At 38.8% G+C, this 25,668-nt stretch overlaps 2 protein-coding genes across 2 annotated transcripts; both read left to right on the top strand.

The window, feature by feature from the left end:
* The first annotated feature begins 531 nt into the window (after positions 1–531).
* Positions 532–1,473, top strand: LOC148525447 (C3a anaphylatoxin chemotactic receptor-like). The gene has a single exon (XM_088470933.1). It carries the CDS (start codon positions 532–534, stop codon positions 1,471–1,473), a length of 942 nt encoding a protein of 313 aa, XP_088327059.1.
* An 8,881-nt stretch (positions 1,474–10,354) lies between these two features.
* Positions 10,355–23,877, top strand: LOC148525446 (formyl peptide receptor 2-like). The gene is made up of 3 exons (XM_088470967.1): positions 10,355–10,380; positions 13,392–13,463; positions 23,007–23,877. Exons 2-3 carry the CDS (start codon positions 13,405–13,407, stop codon positions 23,875–23,877), a joined length of 930 nt encoding a protein of 309 aa, XP_088327093.1. The 5' UTR covers positions 10,355–10,380; positions 13,392–13,404.
* The last annotated feature ends 1,791 nt before the right edge of the window (positions 23,878–25,668 follow it).

The following is a 25,668-nucleotide window of genomic DNA, read 5'->3' as shown; positions in this document are numbered from 1 at the left end:
GGCCTGAGGAGAAGTGTTTTGGTAATATATTATATTTTTTTCTATTAGGCTTTTACTTTTAGGCTATTAGTTCTTGATTAATGAAAACATTCTATAGGGTTGCTGTGCAACTACAGATGTAGTCATGTACATCATTGCCATGAAGTATGCGCACAGGCACATGAATCGTGGCATAGTGCAGCTTTTGCCAGGCTGTGACTAGGTGCGGCCGGTCTTCTTCCCATTGAAATCTATGGCATGCGTGTGCATAAGCTTGTGCATGCCATAGACGTGGGCACACTAGTCGCTCCATACAAGCTGCAATAGCAGGATAAATGAGCACAGCTACATCTGTATGTTTCATAGATGCGCTATATTCTATTAGACTGCCATGTATTTATGCTGCTCCTCTAGCTTTTGGTTTAGCCAGCAAGTTATTTTCCTGGCATTGTAGTTTTTAAGTTACATCTTAAGTTACAAACTGAATGCACTGAGTAATTATTAATAAAACTCTTTTGCTCAAACTGCTTTCATTTTAGGTGTCTAATCACCATGAAGTATAATACTGTGGACAATCAGACCTACTCCAATAGGACTATCACGTATGACAATAATTTGCTCTCATATTTTACAATGTTTCGAATGCTGTCTAACATTTTCTACAGTATCACCTTTATTTTGGGAATTCCAGGGAATGGCTTAGTCATCTGGATTGCTGGATTCAAGAAGAAGACAGTCAGTGCTGTATGGATCCTCAACCTGGCCATAGCTGATTTCATCTGCTGTGCATCTCTCCCTTTTAAAATTGGAGAATGGGCTTTGTATTTAAATGTTTATGTATTCCGGACATTATGCAAAGTCAGTACTGGTATACTGTATATAACCATGTGTGCTAGTGTCAATTTTTTAGCCACCATGAGCATTGATCGCTGTATATCTATAATGTGGCCATTTTGGTCTAAGATTCAAAGAACCCCAAAATGTGTCCGCACCACATCGGTAATAATCTGGGTTTTGAGTCTGATTTTAAGTGCTCCTCATGTGATTTTAAATATTGTGTATACAGATATTTCTGAGTGCCAAGGAAAATTTATTATTTTAACTGCTCATGAAAATAATATGAAAATCATCAGATTTGTCACAATGTTTTTGATTCCTTTCGCCATAATTCTATTATGTTATTGTGTCATTCTTTATAAACTTAGAGAAGTTAAAAGACCAAAGAAGTCTCAGCGGCCATACAGGATTATCACTGCAGTTGTGACATGTTTCTTTATCTGTTGGTTTCCATATTACACTTGGCCATTAATACCAATGAATGAAACATCTTGGCTGATAGATAATACAGTAAATGTAATGTGTGTCTGTCTGGCTTACTTCAACAGTTGTATTAATCCCATCCTCTATGTCTTCATAGGCCAAGACTTTAAAGAGTCTTTAATAAAATCGATACCTTCTAGGATTGAAAGAGCTCTAAATAAAATCTCTACTTAGACTTCTAAATAAAGATAGTTTAAGACGAGTCCATCTCTATTTAATGTTTTCCATCCAGAAGTACAAATTAACCTGAAATTAATAAATAATGTGTTATAGTGTACAAAAGGGTGAACTACATGAAAATGTTAAAGCCAAACAATGTGTTTAGGATATAATGCAAGAGGAGGGTTGGGTATGAAATCCCAGCTGTCGGGATGCTGCTGGACAGAATACAGACAGCAGCATCCCAACAGCCAGAATTCCGACACCCATAGGAAGTTACGGTATGTGTTTTTCTAAACCCTACCCTAACTTCTACCCTAACCTTAATGCACCCTCCCCAGTGCCTAACCTCCCCCCTAGTGCCTAAACCTAACCTCACCCTCCCTGCACTGTAATCCTAACACTCCCTACCCATTGCCTAACCCTAACCTTCCCCTTAATCAGGGTTGTCTTACCAGCAGTGTGGGCCCTGGGCAAATCAATGCACTTGGGCTCCTACCCACCCATTCACGGGAAAAAAATGTAAATGGTCAATAAAATTAAACACTCCTGCATGCCCATCAGACCTCCCACACATGCAGAGAGACTCTGTCTGACTAGTCTGAAGCCAATGGATGAAGTGAAACTGGGACTGAGGTGAGTACTCATGGCTGTAGGAGGACAGGTTGGTGGGCCCCTACCAGCTTTGGGCCCTTGGGCAACTGCCCAACAAGCCCAATGGAAGAGATGGCCCTGCCCTTAATGCCTAACTCTAATCCTGCTACCTAACCCTAACCTCTCCCTAACACCCCGATTTTTACCTTCTGGATTCCGGTGGTCAGGATACTGGTGCCGGGACCCCGACCTGTCAGGATTTCGACACTGATATTTTGACCGTCGGCAATCCACATGCCAGGATGCCAACTACATTCCCAAGAAGAAATGCACAAGTCTATAAATTAAAGTCATCTGAAGGTGAAAAATCCTTGAAATTGTAAAGACAGGATACAAATTAGATACTTGTTACAATGTATATCCAGAACTTATTGTTATTTTTAATTGTTGACACTATTTAAATATAAATGTGTATATATATATATATATATATATATATATATATTCTAGTTAGTCTTCACTTGTTTTCATGATTAAAATGATCAAGTTCAATAGTTAAAATTATGCAGTTTACTAAACCTATGGACGGATTGAGGTGTACACTTGTCCATTTTTCAAATGGATATCGCAAGTTTATGCATTGTGCATACTCCATAGCCAAGCCAGGGGCTTAACTAGGGATTTAAAGGCCCCATAGCAAAAGTTTGTTAGGGTCCCTATGTACCACCCAATGGTGCAAAATGTATGTAACAAATGTAACTTTGACAAGTTAGATTGCCCCCCCCCCTCTGCTATAGGCCCCATAGCAGCTGTATCCCCTTGCACCAATGGTAGTTAAGCCCATGACCCAAGCATAAGCAATACTGAGCAACTACAGGTAACAGAGAGTTGCATTCAGTCATATCCATCCCAGTTGCATATTCACTAATAGAAAAGTCTGTGTAACTTTCCGGGCACTAGTGTTTGCACATAGGCTAAGTGTGCTGCGGGCATGTGGCTGAAATTGTAGGCAATTCATGCTAATAGTGAAAAAGGCTAGTATCATAAGCCGATGGATAGGGGAAATGCATCCAGCTCTGAATATAGTTGGAAATACACATTAATTTACAAGCATGTAATGTGGCTGTATCTTCGACCAATTACATGTGACTGAATCAGCTGCATAATCTTTTACTTGACCGACTGTACCATGAGTATACTTGTCAAGTTTCACTAGTTAATATAATGTACAGTGTACTGCAAACAAGCTTATAACTGTCATGTTTCACTGTCATGTTATGCACATACTATATTTGATGTACAAATGATTTTTAACTCGTGTAATGGCCAATGTCAAAACATTTTAATCATACATCTATTTTATAAATGGTGTATACTCTATCTAGTACAAGCCAAGTAGAGAGCTGGAGGGAGGCCACTCCCCCTCCCCTCACAACCCTCACTGGATGCCGGACCCACTTCTCCACCAGATGAAAAAGGTCCCATACCAGACATGCAACACTGTATCCCACCATAAAAGAGGTCTCCAACTTTCCGCGCAGCTCTCCTGACCCAAAGGCAGAGTATGTGAAACCAGCAGACCTAATTATATTCATGCATTAAGAGATGAAACAGCATGTTTAGAGGGGAAAACATCAGGTTAACCAGGTGGAGCCAGGCACTTCTTGCAACCCTTCCCTTTAGAGGTCTCATGAGTCAGTACCCCAAGCACAAACATCTCTTCAGAGGTTCCATAAATAAAAACTACATGAACAACCTCTCTCGCCAGAGGTCCCACAAATCTTCACTCCCTCCACTGAAGTTCCCATGAATTGCTGGAGCAGAAGTTTACACAGATTGATACCTCATGCACCATAAAAAGAATTATGTTAGCAGTGATATACACAAGACAGCTACACAATATTTTAAAATCCCAAAGTCACTTTATTTTATTTGTAGTAAAAGTATTGGATGATTGGGGGGATTATTCAATATTTTATACTGCAAAAATGATTGATTCTTCAGTTTTGGAATCCAGTATAGATTAATATGGAGTAAAATGACAGTCAGGTTTGATAAGAGGAACTTTGGGTCCAAAAAGTCACATTATTTTTGGTTTAGTGAAAAGCACTGGTTATTGTGCTGTATTGCTCATATACACCAAGAACATACACACAAAAATGCATCTGCACTCTTTAGTCTGGAGCAAAGATAATACAGTCTTCAGTAAAGTCTAATATATAGTGTAAATGTGTTGGTGTAAAGTTACGACAGTTACCTTCATCAAATTCATCCTGGGTAAAAACTCTCTGATTTTCCTAAGATAGAAGTTGAGAGGGTTGAATTGTTTCTACTATTTTTAAAATACTTACAAAAGGTGATGCTCCCTTCCCCTATATCTGAAAGCAGTCGGGAAGCCGATGGATGGCATCCCGACCGTCGGCTTCCCGGCTGTCTAATCCTGGCAAGGGTTAAATGACAGGTGTCGAAATCCTGATGCCTGTCATTTTCCCTATGCCGGGAGCCCGACACCCGGCTTACCGATCGAAGGTAAGCCAGGCGCGGACAGCCGCGATGGGGGGTGGGTTAGGTTTAGGGTTACCGGGGGGGACTTAGGGTTAGGCAACCCTCCAGGAAGGTTAGGTTTAGGCTAGGGGAAGGGAGGGTTAGGGTTAGGCACCCCAGAGGGGAGGTTAGGGTTAGGCACCTCCCTGGGGAACTTAGGTGTAGGCAGTGAAGGGGGGGGTTAGGGTTAGGCACTTGGAGGGAGGTTAGGGTTAGGCACCCCTAAGGGAGGGTTAGGGGGGAATTAGGTTAGTGAATACTTACCAATGACAATTGGGTTTTTCATCCTTGTTGTTCTGCCACTGTCGGCCAGCGGTAAATCATACTGAATCACCTATATCAAATATTACCACCAGTGCTATGGCACGAGACTGGTTTTCACTAATGCGGATGGACAATACATGTTGGGTTGTCCTGCTAACATTGTAACCAGAACAAGGTTACAGACTTGCCTGCAAACCAGTAAAAAAGGGACACACAGTTTCATATTGTCAACTTTAGCTCCAGCCAGTTCAGTATGGGACTCAAGCCTCCAGAGTTGAGGTGAGGTGTCAATAAAAAGTGAGTTGCTTATTATCAATGATTGTTGTAGCAGTATATTAATAAATATAATATGTATTTAAATTGACATGAAATGTGTTCTAAGTATGAGCTGTAATACTAGCCTGTTTGGTGAAGCTATGCTAATGACTATTACTAGAGTAAGCTACTGTAGACCAAGCTGTATGGATATAAGCTCTAGTGATTGCAGGACACACATGTCAGTATGCATGCGGTCTGTTGTGATGTATATCTACAGGTTTGATCAGCAGATGTGAAGAAATACACTGTAAAAGTTATAAGAAATGTATTTGAAAAAATATATTTGTTTTTTTATTTTAAGGAGTGTCCAGTTTCTGTGTATATTCTGAATTAGCCTATTTTTTAATTGAAGCAATGTGTCATTTAGTGTATATTGTTTGTTACCCCTAAAATGTATGATTCAATAATATTAAAGCTGCACACAAATACAATGATTTGCTAGTTTCATACTATAAAATAATCATAATCACTATTATCATCCTCATCACTTTCATCCTAATCACCATGTTTATTATCCTCATCACCATTATCACCATCACCACCATCATTTTCCTCCTCATCTTCATCACCATAATCATCATCATGAACACTATCATCACCATATTAATCATCATCAACACTATCATCATCATCATCAGCAGCATCATCACCATCATTGTCAACCACATAATCATTACCATCACATATTTATCACCACCACCATTATTATAATCTGCCAAATCACCAGCATTATCATCACCATGATCATCGTCATCATCACCATCATTATCATTCTCATCACTTTCAACATCATAATCACGGTTGTAATCATCATCATCATCATCATCATCATCATCACATCACCATCATTATCATCCTCTTCATCACCATCATTATCATCTTCTTCATCACCATCATTATCACCATCATCACTATCATCATCATTATCACCATCATTATCCTCATCATCATCATCATCATCATCATTATCATCCACCACCACCATCATTAACATCCTCATGACCTTCATCCTCATCATTATCAACACCATCATTATCACATCATCATCACCATCATTTTCATCCTCTTCATCACCATCATCATTCTCATTGCCATCATCCTCATCACCACTATGAGCATCATAGTCATCCTGATCACCATCATAATCCTCATCATCACTACCATCATCATCTTCTTCCTGGGTCCATATCTGTCCCAGGAAATACAATCTGTAAATTGGGATTCTTTTTTTCTGATGTTCAGTCATTACCTTGGTGGTGAAAAATAACTTGTACTACCCCTTCCATCAATAAAATAAAGTCAGTTTTCTCTTAAAATACTGCTTAGTTTATGGACTAAATAATAATTACAGTGGGGGTCAGGAGTATTGTGTAGAATTTGTTTTTACATTGTGAAATCTCCTAAATAGGCAATTGTCCCCAAAAGCCTACACGTTCAATGTAGTCCATTTACAGTATCAGAAAAGTACATATGTACTAGTGACCTGTAAAAAAAGAACAGTGAACAGTGTTTACAAATATAAGTATGTTTTTGTATATAATTTACAATTAAAACTAATTATAAAATGATGAGTCATTACATTATTTATATAATTCTGATCACTATAATAATATAAAAGATAAATAACTAATTGACTTTAAAAAGATAGACAGCATTGCTCCTACACCAAATTCTTAATTAGCATCAGTAATAGGCATCCCTGGATGGCTTCCTAAAAAGCACTGATAACACAAGTATGGGATGCCCAAGCTATATTGAAAACCATATCCAAAATTGATCAGAGCAGTACTGGTGCCTTTGTGAGGTAACCCCAAAAAAACTGCCGCTCCCCTCCAATTGGCAATAAGACCTTGCCGATTATCTCAAAAGAGTAAAGAAAAATATAGACACATAGGGGCATATTCAATTGATTGTGAGGTTTAGCATGGATATCGGTATGCGTGCTCCCAATACCCACGGTATCCAATTTTTAAAAAGTGGTTGCAATGTTTTCAGCTCTGAAAATGCAGCGCAGCGTAAAAAAACAAAAAATACACTTAACTTCCCCAGGGTCTCTGGTGGTTTCTGTGGCTACGCCTCCCCTCCATCTTCTCACTGGGGAGGGGGCTTCTGGGAGTCCCGGGGGGTGCTGATAGGCTCCAGGGGATGCATGGAGGCACAAGGGCTGCTGGGAGAGGTAGTCCTCCCAGCGCCCATTACGGGGGGCATACATACACTTGTGGGGGGCACACCAGGGGTCACACACAATGTCACTCACTCACACATACACACACTCACCCATACACACTTACAAACACTAACAAACACTGACACACACACACACTACATACTCACCGCTGCTGCAGACCCGACGCTGGATGCAGAATACAGCCCTGCAGAAGGTGAGTAATTAAGGACTAATTAAGCTAATTGAAAACTTCCAATTGCTTAATTAGTCCTCAGGGGTTCCTGAGCAAGTCCCACTGATCTTTCCTAAAATTAACGATTTTAGAGGAAAAATCAGACTTGCTCTGGAGGTGCGAGAAAAAAACCTCCCGGCGCTCAAAATAAATAAAAGCATGCACCGAATTGAATAGCAAAAATCCTCCACCTGCAGGAAAAACCTTGCAGGTGCTGGATTTTTGCTTTTGTCGCCCCCAATTGAATATTCCCCAAAATGTGTCACTTTTGTGTGTTTGGTAACAAAGCCAGAGAAATAAAATGTTTAGTTACAAAGGATACTTGAACAAATAAAGGGTATTTTGGGGTTGCTGAATTAAAAAATGAAAGTAGTTTTTTGAGTTGGCTTTAGTTACCCTCAAATAGTAAGGAACTTAAGCCCTGATTCAGACCCGCTCGCTGCCGCTGGCAGCTCCCTGGGTTTGTGGGCATTTTTTTTTTTTTGTCTGGCCGCTCACAGGTGTGGAGACCACCCACAGCTTGTGTGAGCGGCAAGCAGACCATCACGATAATTGCGACCATCAGTCTTGCTACGAGACCCTATGGTAGGGTCTAGGCTGCCGCAATGCTGAGTGGACTTCCTGCTCTAATAGAGCAGGAAGTCCACTACTGACATCAGTAGTGCTGTCAGTAATACCTCCCAACAAACGCCAGGCATGCCTAAGGGAATGCCTGCATTTGTTCTGCCACCCCCCCCTATCCGCCCACAAAACGGGGTGAGTTGTCACTCACCATTGACAGCCGCCCTGTCATGTTGCAAGCCCCGTAGCAACTGAACTTCAGCCGCTCAGCGGGGCTCGCACACACCGGACACGGTGCATGCGCAGTCAATAATCATCGGGCCGCTTGTAAGCGCTGTGCGCTCACGAGTGGCTCTGAATCAGGGCCTTAGCCATAAGACAGGTATGTGGGAATGTATAAGACAATCCAGAAAAATAGACGTGAATATTCTCAGTTCTCACATGATCATTCTAGAACAGGGGTGTCTAACATGCAGCACTCCAGCTGCAGTGGAACTACACATCCCAGCATGCACTGCCACAGTTTTGCTATTAGGGCATGTTAAAACTGTGGCAAGGCATTATGGGACATGTAGTTTCACAGTAACTAGAGGGCCACATGTTTGACACCCCTGTTTCTAGAACATTCTCCCTCTGTACACAAGTGATCGGCCACCCAACCAGCAGTCAGTTAGTTGTGTATTTCTAGTTTCTCATCTGTGTATCTCGAAAATTAGAGACAATCTAGCAAAATTGATATCATATTCGGAACTAGCACCAAAAAGATACCTCAAAAATTCCTCTATTATGTTTGCCAATAAAATGAGTGTAAATCAATGTAATTGGCTGAAAAAAATAGGCAAAGTGCAACTAGAAATTCACTTTGCTGCTGAAGTGTAACTTGATGATGCAACAGGTCACACAATAAGGTCAGAACTGGTTCAAAGATCAACTCATTGTGAAGAGTGAAAAACATCTCAGAGCAAGAATTCTTCATACAATATTGTGAGATTTAATCTTTGCACGGCTCTGCAAAACTAGGCTTATTGGTGATATTATATAAATAATTGAGGTTTCTCAATTATTTATATATATCATTTGGTGTTGAAGGAGGTGTGAGGATACCTCCCAATTTTTTGAGTTACCTCCTATCTGCAGCTTTTGTCAGTCAGCGCACCGGTTCACCTATCATTTTCTTCTGTACATATTGGTGATATTAACCTGTATTCAGCTCCTTTGCAACAGGCAGGTGAAAACTGATGAGTCTCTGCATGCTCCACTCTCTTCGTAACAAACTCATGCTCTTTGTTCTAAAGTTATGGGCACCAGCACAATCAGAAGAGCATGGTAATACCAAAGAGGACATTGTGCTGTGTCTCGACCAGTTTGTGCTCCATACTTGATGCACAGTGCATACAAAATTAAGGCTTGGGAAAACTGCATGAGATGAGTGTAATTAGCTAAATAATGGGATATGTTCCTATATTAACCGCCCTTGATTTTAAGTTAGTTTTTGCTTCTAACTCTCACTGAAATGAGTGTGATATTGTGGAACAGAGAGTACATTTGATGTCTCCTATCTAGACAGATACACATCTACAGTACTAATCTTCAATAACAACAGAAACTGTGTGATAAACTGTAATATCCATATGTAACGAAGTTGCTGTAAAATCTTTGAACAAAATCTATTTGGTGAACCAGACAGTTATAACTGTTTCATTAAAATACAGTCACTGCTTTGCTGCTCTAAGAGAAGAATACTATGAATATTAAGAATCTCAATTGGTAACAGAGAGGTAAGTTAAATTTAGAGTAAGTTGTGTATATATAACACAGCACATATACAGATGAGCTTTTCCTTAGACATAGGAGTAAACCCAGCTAAAAGGAGCAAATTTGCTCAATGACGATCCATGTTACAATACAGAGTGAAGCTATTTTCTTTATAGATATATAATAAACAAGGCTGTTAAAGTGATTCATGTATCATTATTATTTTAAATCTATAAAAAAATTTAAATATTCACCAACAACTTAGGTTAGTATAGCATAATTATGTAACTGTATTTAAATGTATAAGTATTTCTGTTTGTCTGTTTATTTTGTTTTCCTTTTATTCAGTGCTCTGGGAAAGCTAATTATTTGTGGAGACAAAAATGTTTTACTGAGACAATATTTTTATAAAAATGATTCAAACATAAACATCCACAATCTTGATTTTGGTCTATAACAACAATATCTGCGCAATTGCCATACTAAGGTAAGAGATCATTAATAATAAAAATGAAAATAATAAAAAATGAGTAAAAAACAATGTACAATTTTGATTGTAGCTTTGCCAGGCGAAAACTTGAGAAATTTTGTTTAAATTTAGCAAACAGAACAGTATATGACCAACTCTTGAAGAAAGTAAATGTACTGTACCAAAATCTCTGTTTATTTCTAGTAGGTAATATTCAGAAGGCTAACCTAATCTATTATTATTATTATTATTATTATTATTATTATTATTATTATTATTATTATTATTATTATTACTACTATCATTAACCTTATATCTATTGATATATTGTAGATGATGGACACAGTTTTACATGATTACACTTTTCAAAATTGTATAACTGTTGTTCCTTAAAAAATAATATTTACATTGTAAAGGAACAATAAATTGTTGTACATAAAAAATATAAGGAGCATTTGGCATAAAACTACAGTAGGTAGTGGGAAGAAAGTATAGGCAAAACACATGAATAGCAACATAACTCTAAAAAGAGTTCCACAAAAATTAAAGATATCAACAGAAGCAGATGAGTTTGGACAGGTCTTTTTGGTTGGCTGGAGAAAAAATAGACATTTAAGCTGAAAGTCAAGAAGGATTCGGCTGCAGCAATAAAACCAGGCAAATAATTAGAGGGGAAATTGAAATATTCCATCAATGTTTTTAAGATGCAATTTAGAGTTCAGTTGTCCATGATTTTAGCTGGGAACTAACGTACTGATTACTGAGGGATGGATAGTACTTGACATTTACTCCTCAATTCTACAATGGTTTGATTTAGGTCCTCCAGCACCTGCTACTACAATACTTTAGTCATGTAAATGCTGTGGCTCCAGCTTAGCCAATATAATTTTTTTAATATGGTATCCTGTTAAAGATTTTAAAAAGAAGTTTATTTTAACAAAAAGTTTTCCTGGGCAACATATCTCACATAGGGCTTGATTTAGAGTTGGATGCAAAACCTGTCATGACTGTGATTCCATATGCAGCGATTCTGTAAAAATATGGAAATCCTGCCGCTGTTGTGATTTGTACAGAGTCACCACTAGTGGTGTCTCTGATCTGCCGCTTGCATACAAAGACACATCATCAGTCAAAACATCGATCTACTGATCTACCAGAGCTTTTGCAACTGCATAGACAGATGTAGACACAGGCAGAGATGTGGCACTGAAATGATAGCAACATGCCTGCATTTGACTTGAAATACCACCCCCCCCCCCCATTAACTTCCACATATGGTCATTATCAATCACTGTACTTCTGTATTCTTAATGCGTCCAGTGTAGTATTCAATCTTGGCACATTTGCCAGTGTGACTCATACACATGTGCTGTATAAAAAGAAATTGCTCAACTAGGAAAGTATCAGCACTGCTTCCAGGTGGAATCAGATGTGGCCCATTATTATTTAAACATATACATGTAACTAGATTTTAGGTGCTATTTTTCTATTATTGTTATCCAGTCTTTAGTTAATCTATGCACTCTTATCAAATGCTTACTGAAGTGTTCCTGTAGTAAAAATATATTTTAAAAAAAGTAGATGGATTCAAACATTGCACTTAGGACCTGATTCAGAGCCGCTCACTAGATGCGATCGCTCGCATCCAGCGTATGCAAATTTTTCAAGGTGACAACATGGGAAGCGATTGCTTGCCAAGGCATAAGCACACTCACTTTGGCTGTGCGAGCGATCGCTCTGTGTATGCAGACACCCATAAGCATATGTTGAGACATCCGCTAGCACACGTCATCTCCAGGAAGTGCATTAAAACATTGGTACATCAAGCACCATCGGTTGCAAACGCAGCGCTTGTGGTTGCCTTACCCTGCCGCAAGCCATGCTAGGACTTCAGTGTAAAAAACAGGCATGTGACATGTACTATGACGCTGCCTGTTAATTATGCACGCCTTAAAAACGGCATTGAAACACTGAGGCACGCCTGCGTTCGCACCTCCACACACCCGTTATTAGTGTCCTGCTCCTGTTACCACCCACAAACGGCCTCTCTTGTCACTCATTTCACTGGGCTGTCTTTGCTGGGCGAGCAAGCGCACGTGCAGAACGAAGCATGTGCATGTGTGTACGCAAACCATTGGGCCACTTGTGAGCGTACAGTGCTAGTGAGCGGGTCTGAATGAGGTCCTTAGTGTATACAACTAAGAGCAGGATCATACTCTTAGCATATTGCATTTATAGTATTCACTGCTTTTGATTTTTTTTTTACTTTATGGGCCATATTCAATTAGTTTTGCACCCGCAATACTTTTTCGCATGCCGGACTTTTCGCCGACATCGCGGATTTTGCATGCGAAAAAGTATCAGGCCCAGCTCCCACTATTCCCCATATTCAAGTAGAAAGGATGTGGAAAGTCAACCCGGCGATACTTGAATAGACGTAGAGCCCTGTCAAAAATGTGGAATTCAGCCAGACACCCCCTAAAACATGCACTAATATTGTGGATCAGTATAGAAGTCCCCGATTAGCCCTGATGGACATATTTGGGGTACTTAATTGCTGTCAATAGCTTGTAAATTGCATCTTTGCACAAGTGGTGAAGAAAAGCTTTTAGCAATTTTTGGGGGAGAAAATAAGTAGTCCTGTCAAATTTGGGGTTCTTGAAAATGGGTGCAAGCATATTTTTAAGCACCCCAAAACCCCAATTCTGCACTTTTATCCGCCTGCTATTCATAGGCGAAACTTTTCCGCCGGGTACATTGCATAGACTTTCTGCACCAGCCGAAAATCTTCCGGAATTGAATACGGGGATAACTTTTCGCATGGTGAAATGATGTCACCAGCAATACTTTTTCGCAGATCCGGAGTTTTTGTACCTAATTGAATACAGCCATAAATCTCTTAGTTAAAGTGAATGACTTATACTACTAATTTCAAAAGAGTATGTAAATAAACAGTAGCGATTATTTTTTTTTTATGTCTAGCTAACATTTACTAAATTATTTCTATATATGTATTGATGTGTTTGTAGGTTTTCAGCCAACATGAAGATTTCTGATTCAAATCACAGCTTATTTGATGAGACACAGGATTCTGGATTTCAGTAAGTTTATTTATATACATGATTACCTATCTATCTTATAAATAAAATGTAATGGTCTGCTTGTTTGTTTGTCCAGTTATGTATTCGAACAACTCTACACTGATTGGGATGAAACCAATGCAAGGTGGTCTATTTGGATGATGGCCATGTTTTAGAGGGGTAAAGGTATTGGTCGGACCTCCTGTTGGTGTGTGCTTGGCAGAAATTTGACCAAGGGAGCCTTTTCTAATACTTCAAGACATACTAGGGGGTTGAAGTCCGGGGCAAACCTACCATTGGTGTATTGTATGCTGGACAGAACATTGACCCAGGGAACTGTTCTGGGTCTTTCACTGGATGGATTTAGACAACATCACATAATTTGGACGAAACCATCACAGAGTGGTAACATTGGATCACAGACATACTAGGGAAAGAGGGAAGATTAGATCCTAAAAAACATACTAGGGGGCTGAAGTCCCAGTCAGACCTCCTGTTTGTGCACTTTGGAAAGAACTTTGACCCGGGAACCCTGATCTAAGCCTTCCACTGGATGGATTTGGATGAACATTGGATCCCAGAAGACATACTATAGGGTTGTGTCCCAGTATGACCTGCCATTGGTGTATGCTTGGCAGAACTTTGACCCGGGGATGCCAGCCAGAACTTTGACTTGGGAAGCCTATTCTGGGCCTTCCACTGAAAGTATTTGGATGAAAACTTTACAGAGTTGTGACAATTGGTCTGGGATGCCTAATGGAGTGGTTGAGATCCCAGTCAGATCCCAAGCTGAGTGCGCTGGGCAGAACTTTGACCCAAGAATCCTGTTCTGGACTTGTATGGGTTTGGATGACATCACATAATTTGAATGAAAACTTTACAGAGTGGTAACATTGGCTCCTAGAAGACATACTAGGGGGATGTGATCCAGGTCAGACCTCCTGTTGGTGTATGCTGGGCAGAACTTTGAACTATGGTGCCTGTTCCGGGCCTTCCACTGGATCGATTTGGATGAAACCTTCAAAGAGGGGTGGCAATTGGTCTGGGATGCCTAATGGAGTGGTAGGGGTCCCAGTCAGACCTCATGGTGACCCAGATAGCCCGTTCTGGACATTCCATTGGATGGATTTGGACAACATCACATAATAAAACTTAATAACTGAAGATTTAAACCTAGGCAATACTGGGTACTATAGCTAGTATTCTATAAATATACATAGTTAGATATAGTTTACCAAAATGTTTTTAAATAGAGGAGAATACTTGCTAAAAGTAAGACAGGTATGTTGGGCATTGACCTAGCAATGTAAATAATGATACAAATACTGTACATACAGTGCATCCAGAAAGTAGTCACAACGCTTAACTTTTTCTGCATTTTGTTATGTTACAGCCATATTCAAAAAAGGAATAAATTCATTTTTGTCCTCAAAATTCTACACAAAAAATCCCATAATGACAATGTGTAAAAAGTTTTTTTGAGATTTTTGCAAATTTATTTAAACAAAAAAAAAACTACGAAATCACACGTACATACATATTCACAACCTTTGCTCAATACTTTGTTGATGCACCTTTGTCAGCAATTACAGCCTCAAATCCTCAAGTCCTCTTTGCAGCACCTCTCAAGTTCCATCAGGTTGGATGGGAATCGTCAGTGCACAGCCATTTTCAGATCTCTCCAAAGATGTTCAATTGGATTCAAGTCTGGGCTCTGGCTGGACCACTCAAGAACATTCACAGAATTGTCCTGAAGCCACTTCTTTGATATCTTGTGGGCATAGGGTCTTTTTCCTGCTGAAATATGAACCATTGCCCCAGTCTGAGGTCAAGAGTGCTTTGGAGTAGGTTTTCATCCAGGATGTCTCTGTACATTGCTGCATTGATCTTTCCCTCTATCCTAACTAGTCTCCCAGTTCCTGGCACTGAAAAGCATCCCCACAGCAAGATGCTGCTACCACGATGCTTCACGGTAGGGATGGTATTGGCCTGGTGATGAGTGGTGCCTGGTTTCCTCCAGACATAATACCTGGCATTCATGCCAAAGAGTTCAATATTTGTCTCATCATGGTCTTAGAGTCAATCAGGTGCATTTTGGCAAACTCCAGGTGGGCTGCCATGTGATTTTTACTATGGAGTGGCTTCCGTCTGGCCACTCTATCATACAGACCTGATTGGTGGATTATTGCAGAGATGGCTGTCCTTCTAGAAGGTTCTCCTCTCTCCACAGATGAATACTGTAGCTCTGACAGAGTGACCATTGGGTTCTTGGTCACCTCCATGACTAGTGCTCTTCTCTCCCAATTGCTCAGTTTAGACGGCCGCACAACTCTAGGAAGAGTCCTGATGGTTCCGAATTTCTTCCACGGATAATGTAGGCAACTGTACTCATTGGGACCTTCAAAGCAGCAGATATTTTTCTGTACCTTTCCCCAGATTTGTGCCTTGAGACAATCCTGTCTCAGAGGTCTACAGATAATTCCTTGGACTTCATGCTTGGTCTGTGCTCTGACATGCACTGTCAAGTGTGGGACCTAATATAGACAGGTGCATGCCCTTAAAAATCATGTCCAATCAACTAAATTTACCACAGGTGGACTCCAATTAAGCTGTAGGAACATCTCAAGGATGATCAGTGGAAACAGGATGCACCTGAGCTTCATTTTGAGCTTCATGGCCAAGGCCATGAATACTTATGTATATGTGATTTCTTAGTGGTTTTTTTTTTATAATTAAATTTGCAAAAATCTCAACAAAACCTTTTTACACGTTGTCATTATGGGGTATTGTGTGTAGAATTTTGAGGATTAAATTAATTTATTCCATTTTGGAATAAGGCTGTAACATAACAAAATGTGGAAAAAGTGAAGCTTTGTGAATAATTTCCAGATGCACTGCATTAAGAACACAACGTTTTACTTTGAACTGAATTTGGGGTTTTCAAGTGGAATCAAGTCCCAGCTCTGGTCCTCCCACTGAATTTGGTTCTCAAAATGAGGCAAAATGTAAGTTTTTTGGAAATCTTGGTTCTTGCGTGTTTTGGATTGCATATAAGACACTCCTTTTTATGTCAGGCACCATTTTACACAGAAGAGTACATGGAGACAGTTGTGGATTGTAGCTGTTTTTTTTTTAGGAAAAAAATGTATTTATTCCATTTTGGAATAAGGCTGTAACATAACAAAATGTGGAAAAAATTAAGCATTGTGAATACTTTACGGATGCACTGTATGGCCGATAATAATGAAATAATGATATAAATGAATACTGTGTAAGTGCATGATATAACATATGTATTAAAATGGGGCTCAATCCATCAATTGTGGGTTATTGTAAACACATATATCTGAATATTCCTATGTATCTATTTTTTAACATTTTTTACATATTTAAAAACTATTGATTTTAACATATTTTCCTACCATAACATTTTCAAAAGAGTTTGTAAGTATGAAAGATTAAATGCCAATCTGTCGAGACTATTTAACATGGTGATCAAATTTGTGATATTTTATGAATAGTTCTATAAAGCCCAAAAGGCCTCCTTAATTAATACTTAAATACTTACAAAGACTAAACTGATCATCTATTTCCTAATGTAACTTGTATATTTTAATTATAACACTGGAACTTTAAAACATAACTTTAAATAGTTAACGGTTTCAAAAATATACCTTTTTCAGCAAATCTGTCACTTTACTTAAAATACACATGGCTCACGTTATTTACCTCCAATCGCCTTGATTTACTTTCTAGTAGTAGATTTGTAACTTCAAAATTGGCCACAGGTTAGGCTAAACCACAATAGCTTAGGCAAAACCACAAAGAATACCATAGACAGATCTGGAAAATCTATAAATAGGAAGTGAGAAGTATATACTTATTAATTATAAGGGCAATAACTTTTTATTGATTAAGGGGGCAAAAAAGACTGATGTTTGTATTATGAGGTAAAATATTTGCTGAATATATTAGGTGAATAAATTATAGTTTGATTATATTAAGAGGGCAATTATTTTTGAAGGGAGCAACATTATTTAACAATTATAACATAGAGTAGATAATTATTTATGACAGGAACAACACATTATTTCTTGATTGGCACCCTTTAAATTGCCATTAAATAATAAATGTTGCTCCAACATACTGGTAATAATTATTGCACTCATAAAATTAGTATTAAATATTGGTGAACCATTAATATAGTGTTAAGATAATATTGCCCTTAATATAATTAGAATATAATTAGAATTATATATTCATGCCTCCCCAATATATTTAGGAAATAATTGTGTCTATAAGATAATTAATTGTCTTGGCCCCTTAGTCAATAAATAACAATTCTTCTCATAATTAATAATTGTATTTTTCTTTCTGAAACACATATTTTGTGTGTAATTTTGCACAAACAGGTTTTACAGTGTTTTTTATGGAAATTTGCCAAATTTTAACTTCATAAACTGTTAGTATTCTTACAATATAAAAAAAAACTGTGATGGTAAATTCTAATATGGTGCTTCATAGCTTTAAAGCTGTTTGCCCTTTAGTAAACCTGCCCCGGTTTTACAAAACCAACTTTTAGTAAATTTTACTTGAAATGAAGCAAACTTTTGGTTCAGACTATCTTGACATTGGGAGAAGCTTTGTCTTCTCTTTCAGCTCAACCTAGATTCTTATAATTATCCAATGTATTAATATTTAATACAGACCTCAGAAATATATTCAAGACATACTGTATCCTCCCAGCTATGTATGATTTTATTCCAATTAATCAATAGGTAGCAAAAATCTTTAATATTATGCTACTATACAAATAATTTTGATTATTTGATTATCATCAATGAATTCATATTGTTTCTGTTGTTAGAATGTTAAAAAATATTTCCTTACTCAATAATCATCTTTCCTGTTTTAAATTTTATGAAAATTCATACACCTGGTTTTTCTTTTTCAAATAATATACACAGGACAAATGTTATTAAAATTGGTGAGCACCATTACATTATTAAAAAGTAAACAAAAAGAAATCCCATATTGGCCACTATCCACTCCATATATTATGGTAATAAGTAGAGATTTCATTGTTTCAAAATTCATTGTTGCAAGTATTGTAGTATGTGTCAGACATGATAGATGGCCATCACAAAAATTCCCAATTCAGCTTTTATTAACTTGCAAGTGCTTGTGTGAGTTTATTAAATAGTACATTTTATGGTTTACTATTGTGTTTCATAGAGATCTGCACAGGCCCCTGTGTTTGGTTTTGGTTCTAAATTCATCTTTGAGTTTTGGTTTTGGTTTTGCCAAACCACTCTCAAGCGTTTTGGGTTCAGATTGGGTTTTAATTCTGTAGTTTTGGTTTTGGATTCCTCATAAAATCAATACAAATAGTTAAAACCATGTAATTTTTACCTGTTTACATGCAATCCAATACTCAAGTTTGGTTTTTAATAGCTGGCTGGTGAACCGAGTTGGGACCTGATTGGAGTTGGAGCTCCAAAATATAACTGAGATGGGACTCAATTCGACTCAGTAGCTCTAATTTCAGTTGTTGTCTGTTTTCTGGAAACCAGACTGGCAAATTTCTAGCATTGCACAATTCTGGATTAAACCTTTGGAGATTTTTTAAATATTTATTTAATAATATTAACATTTACTTATAAGTGCCAGCTTATTTTGTTACTGCATATAATATAAAATATTATCAGTAATTTGTTTGTACAGCATATGATATTACAATAAATGAAATTTTTAAAATAAATTTAATTAATTTTCCTAAAGCTACAGATGTGCCCTCATACACCCAGTGTCTATATGCCAGGGGCTGGCTAGCAACTTTTAGCCTGGGGGCAAACACAAGTAAGTGGCCCTGGCTTTTCCACCAGCACATTGTGGAGCTTGGCCCCAACAGGGTTACGCCATCTCCAGATGGCGTTACCCAATAGTAGCCTATGGGCTACTATTTTGAAAATTCTTCCAGAGAGGGGTGCTCCGAATTCTTCTCTGTTGGCCCCTGAGAGCTGCGCATACACAGTGTACACTGAGGACCCGAGCCAGAAAGCAGTGTGATAGCTGTGACAGCATAGCTCTTCCCCAGGGCAGGCTCTTATCGGAACCAGTCTCCACGCAAGAGGATTTTAGTAAATTTGCATCAAATTATTAATTTGCAAATTGCAAATTTGGGTGTAAAATATTTATCACATCCACATTTAAATTGCAGATTGTGATAAATAAGTCCATTAGTAACAGACAGTTGTGATTACCTGTCATCCTTAGGTTCAGTTTTATGGCATGAATGCAATTGGTCCTCTGTCCAGCCACCTGATTGCAGCCACCAGCCATGTGGTAATAGGGCAGAGGCAAACATGCTGGGTGGGGACATAGGCACAGATGGGGAGGGGGCACAGGTACAGATGGAAAGGGGGAAGAGGTGCAGATGGGGAGGGAGCACAGGCATACTGTATATGGATAGGGGGATGAAGCTCAAACTTTTCAGACAGTAAAAAAGACTGCAGTGGAAAGTGACAGTGGAGGAGACTGCAGGAGAAAAGGAAATAGTGGGAGAGACTGCAGGAGAAAAGAAAATAGTGGGAGAGACTGCAGGAGATAAGGAAATAGTGGGAGAGACTGCAGGAGAAAAGGAAATAGTGGGAGAGACTGCAGGAGAAAAGGAAATAGTGGGAGAGATGGAAACAGTGAGGGAAACTACAGTGCAGGGGATAAGGGGACCGTGGGAGAGACTGCAGGAGAAAGGGGAAAATGGGAGAGACTGCAGGGCACAATGGACAGTGAGAGATACTGCAGGGGATAAGGGGACAGTCGGAGGGATTGCAAAGAAAGGGGTCCTTGGGAGAGACTGCAGTGGAGAAGGGGACAGTGGGAGAGACTCCAGGGGAGAAGGGGACAGTGGGAGAGACCTCTGTGGTGTGCACTGCAGTTACAGTAGGGTCAGCCTTCTTCTGTGTCGTGCCAGTAGAATCAGGGAGCAAAGAGAAGCAAGGAAGTGAAGAGAGCTGGAGGTGGGGCTACTGCAGAGCCAAGGAAGCTAAGATGTTCTAGTGGAGAAGCTTGAGGGGCAAACTGTGTTAGTATGCCGGCCACTTCTCATGCTAGCTGCACTGTGCCATAGCCTGACACTGAAAGCCAGGAAGCAGGCCGAAGAACCTTCCCGGCTGTCACTGCTAACATCGGCCCCTCACGCACAATTATAGTAGTTCTGACCTTACTCAGATATTGCAAGTCTCATCACACACAGTAAGTATTCAAGCTGCGTATGCTGCTGCAATGGCTCATTTATGCATGCCTATGTAAGTGTTCAAACGGGCAGGCAAGCCTGCATCTCTCTGACCACCTCCCCCGTCACCACCCCCAAATGCTGACCTGACATCACTCACTCTAGGATGGCTTTCCGTAGTCTGTGTTATCGCAATGCGAGCGCAATGCTGCTGTCATGTATGTGCAGTACGCAACAATCAGCCATCTGCATACGATGTTGCAGTTGCGATCCATGCTGAATTAGGCCCTAAATTCAGCATTCTGCCAGAGGTGGTTTGTGTATGGGTGCCAGACAACTATAAAACACATGCTACTCTTCAAATGATGGCACTACCGAGACATTTCATCAAACCCATTTCTTCACAGACCAAGGAAACAATTAACTTAGTGCAACACCAATCACCCTCTGTGCAGCCATTTAACATCAGACACGCCAAACACACTTCAGGGCTGTCTGATAGAGTGCAGGAAGTCTATTTTCAAGAAGGATTAGAAATAAGACAAAGCTTCAGCTAACTACATTTCCCCTACTGCGGGAGAACTACAAGTCCCAGAAAGCCCTGCCAGTCACCAAATACATGCTTCTGGGGCTCTTTATGGTACAAAAATTTGCATAACCACAAGATGCTTGCTCGTCTGTATGCATTACAGTCACTCTGCTGCATGTGCAAGGTGAATGATTGACAGCTTTACTGCAAGATGTTTACAGCAGGTCTCTTTAGAGTATGAGAGCTGAGGAGCCAGGGGTCACTGCATGCAGCCAGTTATTAACTGTACCTTTCGGTCCAGGAGGCGGAAGTCCAGGTCTCCAGGATCCCCACCTGGGCTGTAGTTTGTAGAAAAACAGCCCGGCATCCATCTTCTCTGCTAATTGGCCGGGGTTTGCGGCTCTCACAGTGTCGGTGCAGTGCGGAGTTAGATCGCATCTGGGTGAGACCTTCTCGGCTCACAGGGCATGTATTGATTTCTGGCGCCTGTCTCAGCTGCTTCCTCATCAGGTGGTGCGGTGACGGGGAGGGTGAGTGAGTGAAGCAGCTGACTCCGGGAAGGAGCTTAAGGCCTGTGGCCCTAGTGCCACACAATTGTACCGGCCCGGGGGGCATCTGGCACCCTGCCCCCTGGCCCAGCCCGCCACTGCTATACGCCATACAATGAGAGATGCCCAGTGCTACTGAGATGCTCAGAAAGGAGTAGTGAAATGTCGTTTTCTTCAAGTTTTGCATCTTATTTGCATCCCAGACACAGCAAAATACCACACACAGTGTAATAGAATTGCTGGTCTGTGACTTTAACTACTCAGAAATTAGTTTTAAACAGGTACAAAGTTGCAGATGAAGCGCATTGGAAGTTGGTGTGAGAAAAAGCCGCTACCACTGCATTAGAGTCCTTCTTATGCAGATTCAGACTCATGTGCACACAGATATACAAATGTTGTACTACAGTGTTGTTTTATTAATGCAACTAAAATGTAAGTTGCCCAGGACCTGGTTTGCCAAGAGAAACTGTATAGCTTCTTCTCTCTATTTGTAAATAACACTGAATTTGAAGGAATAGTATCAAAAAATATATATTTAATAAATACAGTTGATTATAGGGAAGGACAAGTAATTTGTGTGTGGTATAATGAATAGACAAGTATAAGATAGACAATGTCTAGATAGACAGCAGGTCAACAGAGAAACAAGTTTAATGGGGACAAAAGGTCGACACAGAAAAAGTCAACATGGATGAATGCCAACATGGTCAAAATTTCATCACGAAAATTACTAACCCCCCTTCTGGTGCCTAACCATCTGGGTAAGTGCCTAATCCTAACCATCCCTTCTGGTGCCTAACCCTAAAACAAAAAGTGTCAACAATTTTGTGTCAACCATTTTTGTTTCTACATTTTGACCCTGTCTAACATCTGTTGTCTATCTAGACATTGTCTACCTTTCTAATGTCTATCTATTGATTGGAACCAAAGTAATTCTGTGGTTGTGGATGATTATCCTTTAATAACTTATAACAAGACTTTCTAAAATAGATGGCGTACTACAAGCGTGGTGACTTTAGACATTTTAACTTGTTTACCTGTGTGCCAAGTTAAATATAAAACTGCAATATTGTTTATTTTGACTGGGGGAAATGTGTCTGAAAAAATCTGTACTGTGATGGGTAAAACATGCAACATGCAAATAATGGAAAATAATCATTTTACGTTATTGTGATAGCATTATACTTTTAAATTTAATTTAAACACAGAACAAAATTAATAATACCACTGTTTATACTCTAATCTGCTTTCAGGACAACATCAGCTGTGCACAATAATCTCTCGGACAATCAGACGTTCTCTAATTGGACAGTATCAAATAATCACTCCAGATATTTCCGAATATATCCAATACTGACAATCATTTTCTACAGTATAATTTTTGTTTTGGGAATTGTGGGGAACAGCTTGGTTATCTGGGTTGCTGGGTTTAAGTTAAAGACAGTCAGTGCTGTTTGGTTCCTTAATCTTGCCATAGCCGACCTCATATGTTGTATCTCTATCCCATTTACACTCACAATACTTAACTATATTGTTAGTTTTGTCTTCATTGCATCATGGTTTATGAACACGTGCGCTAGTGTATATTTTTTAACCGCCATGAGTATTGACCGCTGTGTCTCCATAATGTGGCCATTTTGGTCCAAAACTTATAGAACACCCAAATTAGTCTGGAACATTTCAGCAATACTTTGGGTGGTGACATTCATCCTAACTGTGCCTCAAGTATTTATAATTTTTATACATTATAATTATCTTACTATAATGTTCATCACCAGATTTGTCACCATGTTTATTGTCCCTTTTTCTGTCATCTTAATGTGTTATTGCCTAATTTGTTTTAAACTTAGAAGAGTTAAAATACCAAAGAAGAAACAGCGACCCTATAAGATCATCACTGCAGTCATACTGTGTTTCTTTATCTGTACATTTCCATTTCACTTTTGTCCATTGCTGGAAACAACTAATTATTGTATGAATGATATAACATATAACATTTCTGTATGGCTGCTTTACTTCAACAGTTGCATCAACCCCATCCTCTATGTCTTCATAGGCCAAAATGCTAAAGGCATTTTAAAGAATTCTATACCATCCAGACTGGAAAAAGCATTATCTGAATGATTTAATCAGGCTTGTAGGGATAACATGATACTTAGGGGTTTTAGAAATGGAGATGTTGCCCATAGAAACCAATAAGCTTCTACTTAACATTTATCTAGCACCTTCTAGAAGATAATCGCTAGAATCTGATTGGTTGCTATTGGCAACATCTCCACTTCTAAAACCCCACACTTTAGTAAATATACCCCTTATACTTTAATTAAAGATACCACATTATCTTGTTCAAGTTTTGTCTTATATTTGTGCTGCCTAGCTTTATAAATGTAAGTTGTTGCATGTTATCAACAGAAGAAAAATTTGCATTTATGCAAATAACACATATACGTGTGCTCCTGTTTCTGGAAGTGGAGATTCAAGACTTTGACCTACTTGGAGGTAGCCTTGTACATAATTTAAATTCAAATTAGCGTAATATTCACAATAATTTATATCTCTTGGTACTGATATGGAAATCTCAATTAATCCAACAATAATCAGGTCCACAAAAGTGCAAGAGTAAGGTATTTTACTAGCAGATATCCAACTGATCCATCATGTGGCATGAGGACAGTTCTAGAATGAAGAACTGACCCCCCCCAATATTATTTATACACTTGTACTCTATAAGTTATTAGGCAGATTTAGCTGAACCAATGAATCACATTACATAATATAGGATAAGCATTAATATACGTAATACAAGGAATATGTCCAAAAGCTTAAGGCCTGAGAAAGGAGAGGTGACCTATAGTCTGGGGCATTCTGACTCTATCAACAGGCAAAGCATATGATATTGTATTATTATAGAGCATTATTAAAACATTCTGTATAAACTGTATAGTCTAAAGGCTCTACAGCTAGATCAGCTCGGTATACAGGAAGGTTATTTATACATATTTTATATAATTTCTAATAAATTGCTACAATATTTCATGAACATGACTTAATTGATGCCATTTTACCAAAAATATACTCTTCCTTACATATGCCTTATCCACACCTTTGAACCTCTATTTTCCTTCCGCATCAGTCCTAACCTGTAACAACAACTAGTATATTGCATTGTGCATAGCTACAGACAATTAACATTTTATATATATACATATATATATATATATATATATATATATATAGAGAGAGAGAGAGAGAGAGAGAGAGAGAGAGAGAGAGAGGTCTTACATGGTCCGGCACTCACTCACAGCTGTCACAACATGCCAGGGCGCTCCTTCCAGAGAAGGCATAGACAAATGAAAAAGATGAATGGCAATCCTGGACTGGTATTATATATATATATATATATATATATATATATATATACAATAGGTTTTAATCCACTGCACTCAACTATCTGCAATGTCTGAGGAATGTGATCACACCATTTCAATAAAAAAATCATGCATGCACTCCAAACTTTATTTAATTTCAGGGAATGTTTAAACCAAATTACTGTATTACAAAAAATTCTTAAGTCATTCAACTCTAGAAAAGTCTTTCCTTCTAGCCAGTCCATACACCGACTCACAAAAACATGAGAACTGCTCCAAATCCTTTGCCACCAGGTATCACACAGATTTATACACAGACTATGCTGTTTTTATGGGTTGAGGTCTACTAATAAGCGTACAGAGACAGAACATCCCTCAATCATATAAATTAATGAACACCAGGGAGATTACTTAACAAAAATTGGAAAGGAGGTACAAGAGAAAATGTGACCACAAAACTTTTTATTATAAAAAAGTCTTTAATCCACATAAATCCACTATCTGCATTGCCTTAGATATGTGACCATACCACTTAAAATAAAACCAT

This window comes from Taudactylus pleione, unplaced genomic scaffold (assembly GCF_031769625.1).
Source record: "Taudactylus pleione unplaced genomic scaffold, aTauple2 ptg000108l, whole genome shotgun sequence".
Classification (NCBI taxonomy): domain Eukaryota; kingdom Metazoa; phylum Chordata; class Amphibia; order Anura; family Myobatrachidae; genus Taudactylus; species Taudactylus pleione.
Note: the sequence above shows the minus strand (reverse complement) of the source record. Positions and strands in the feature narration are given on the sequence as shown.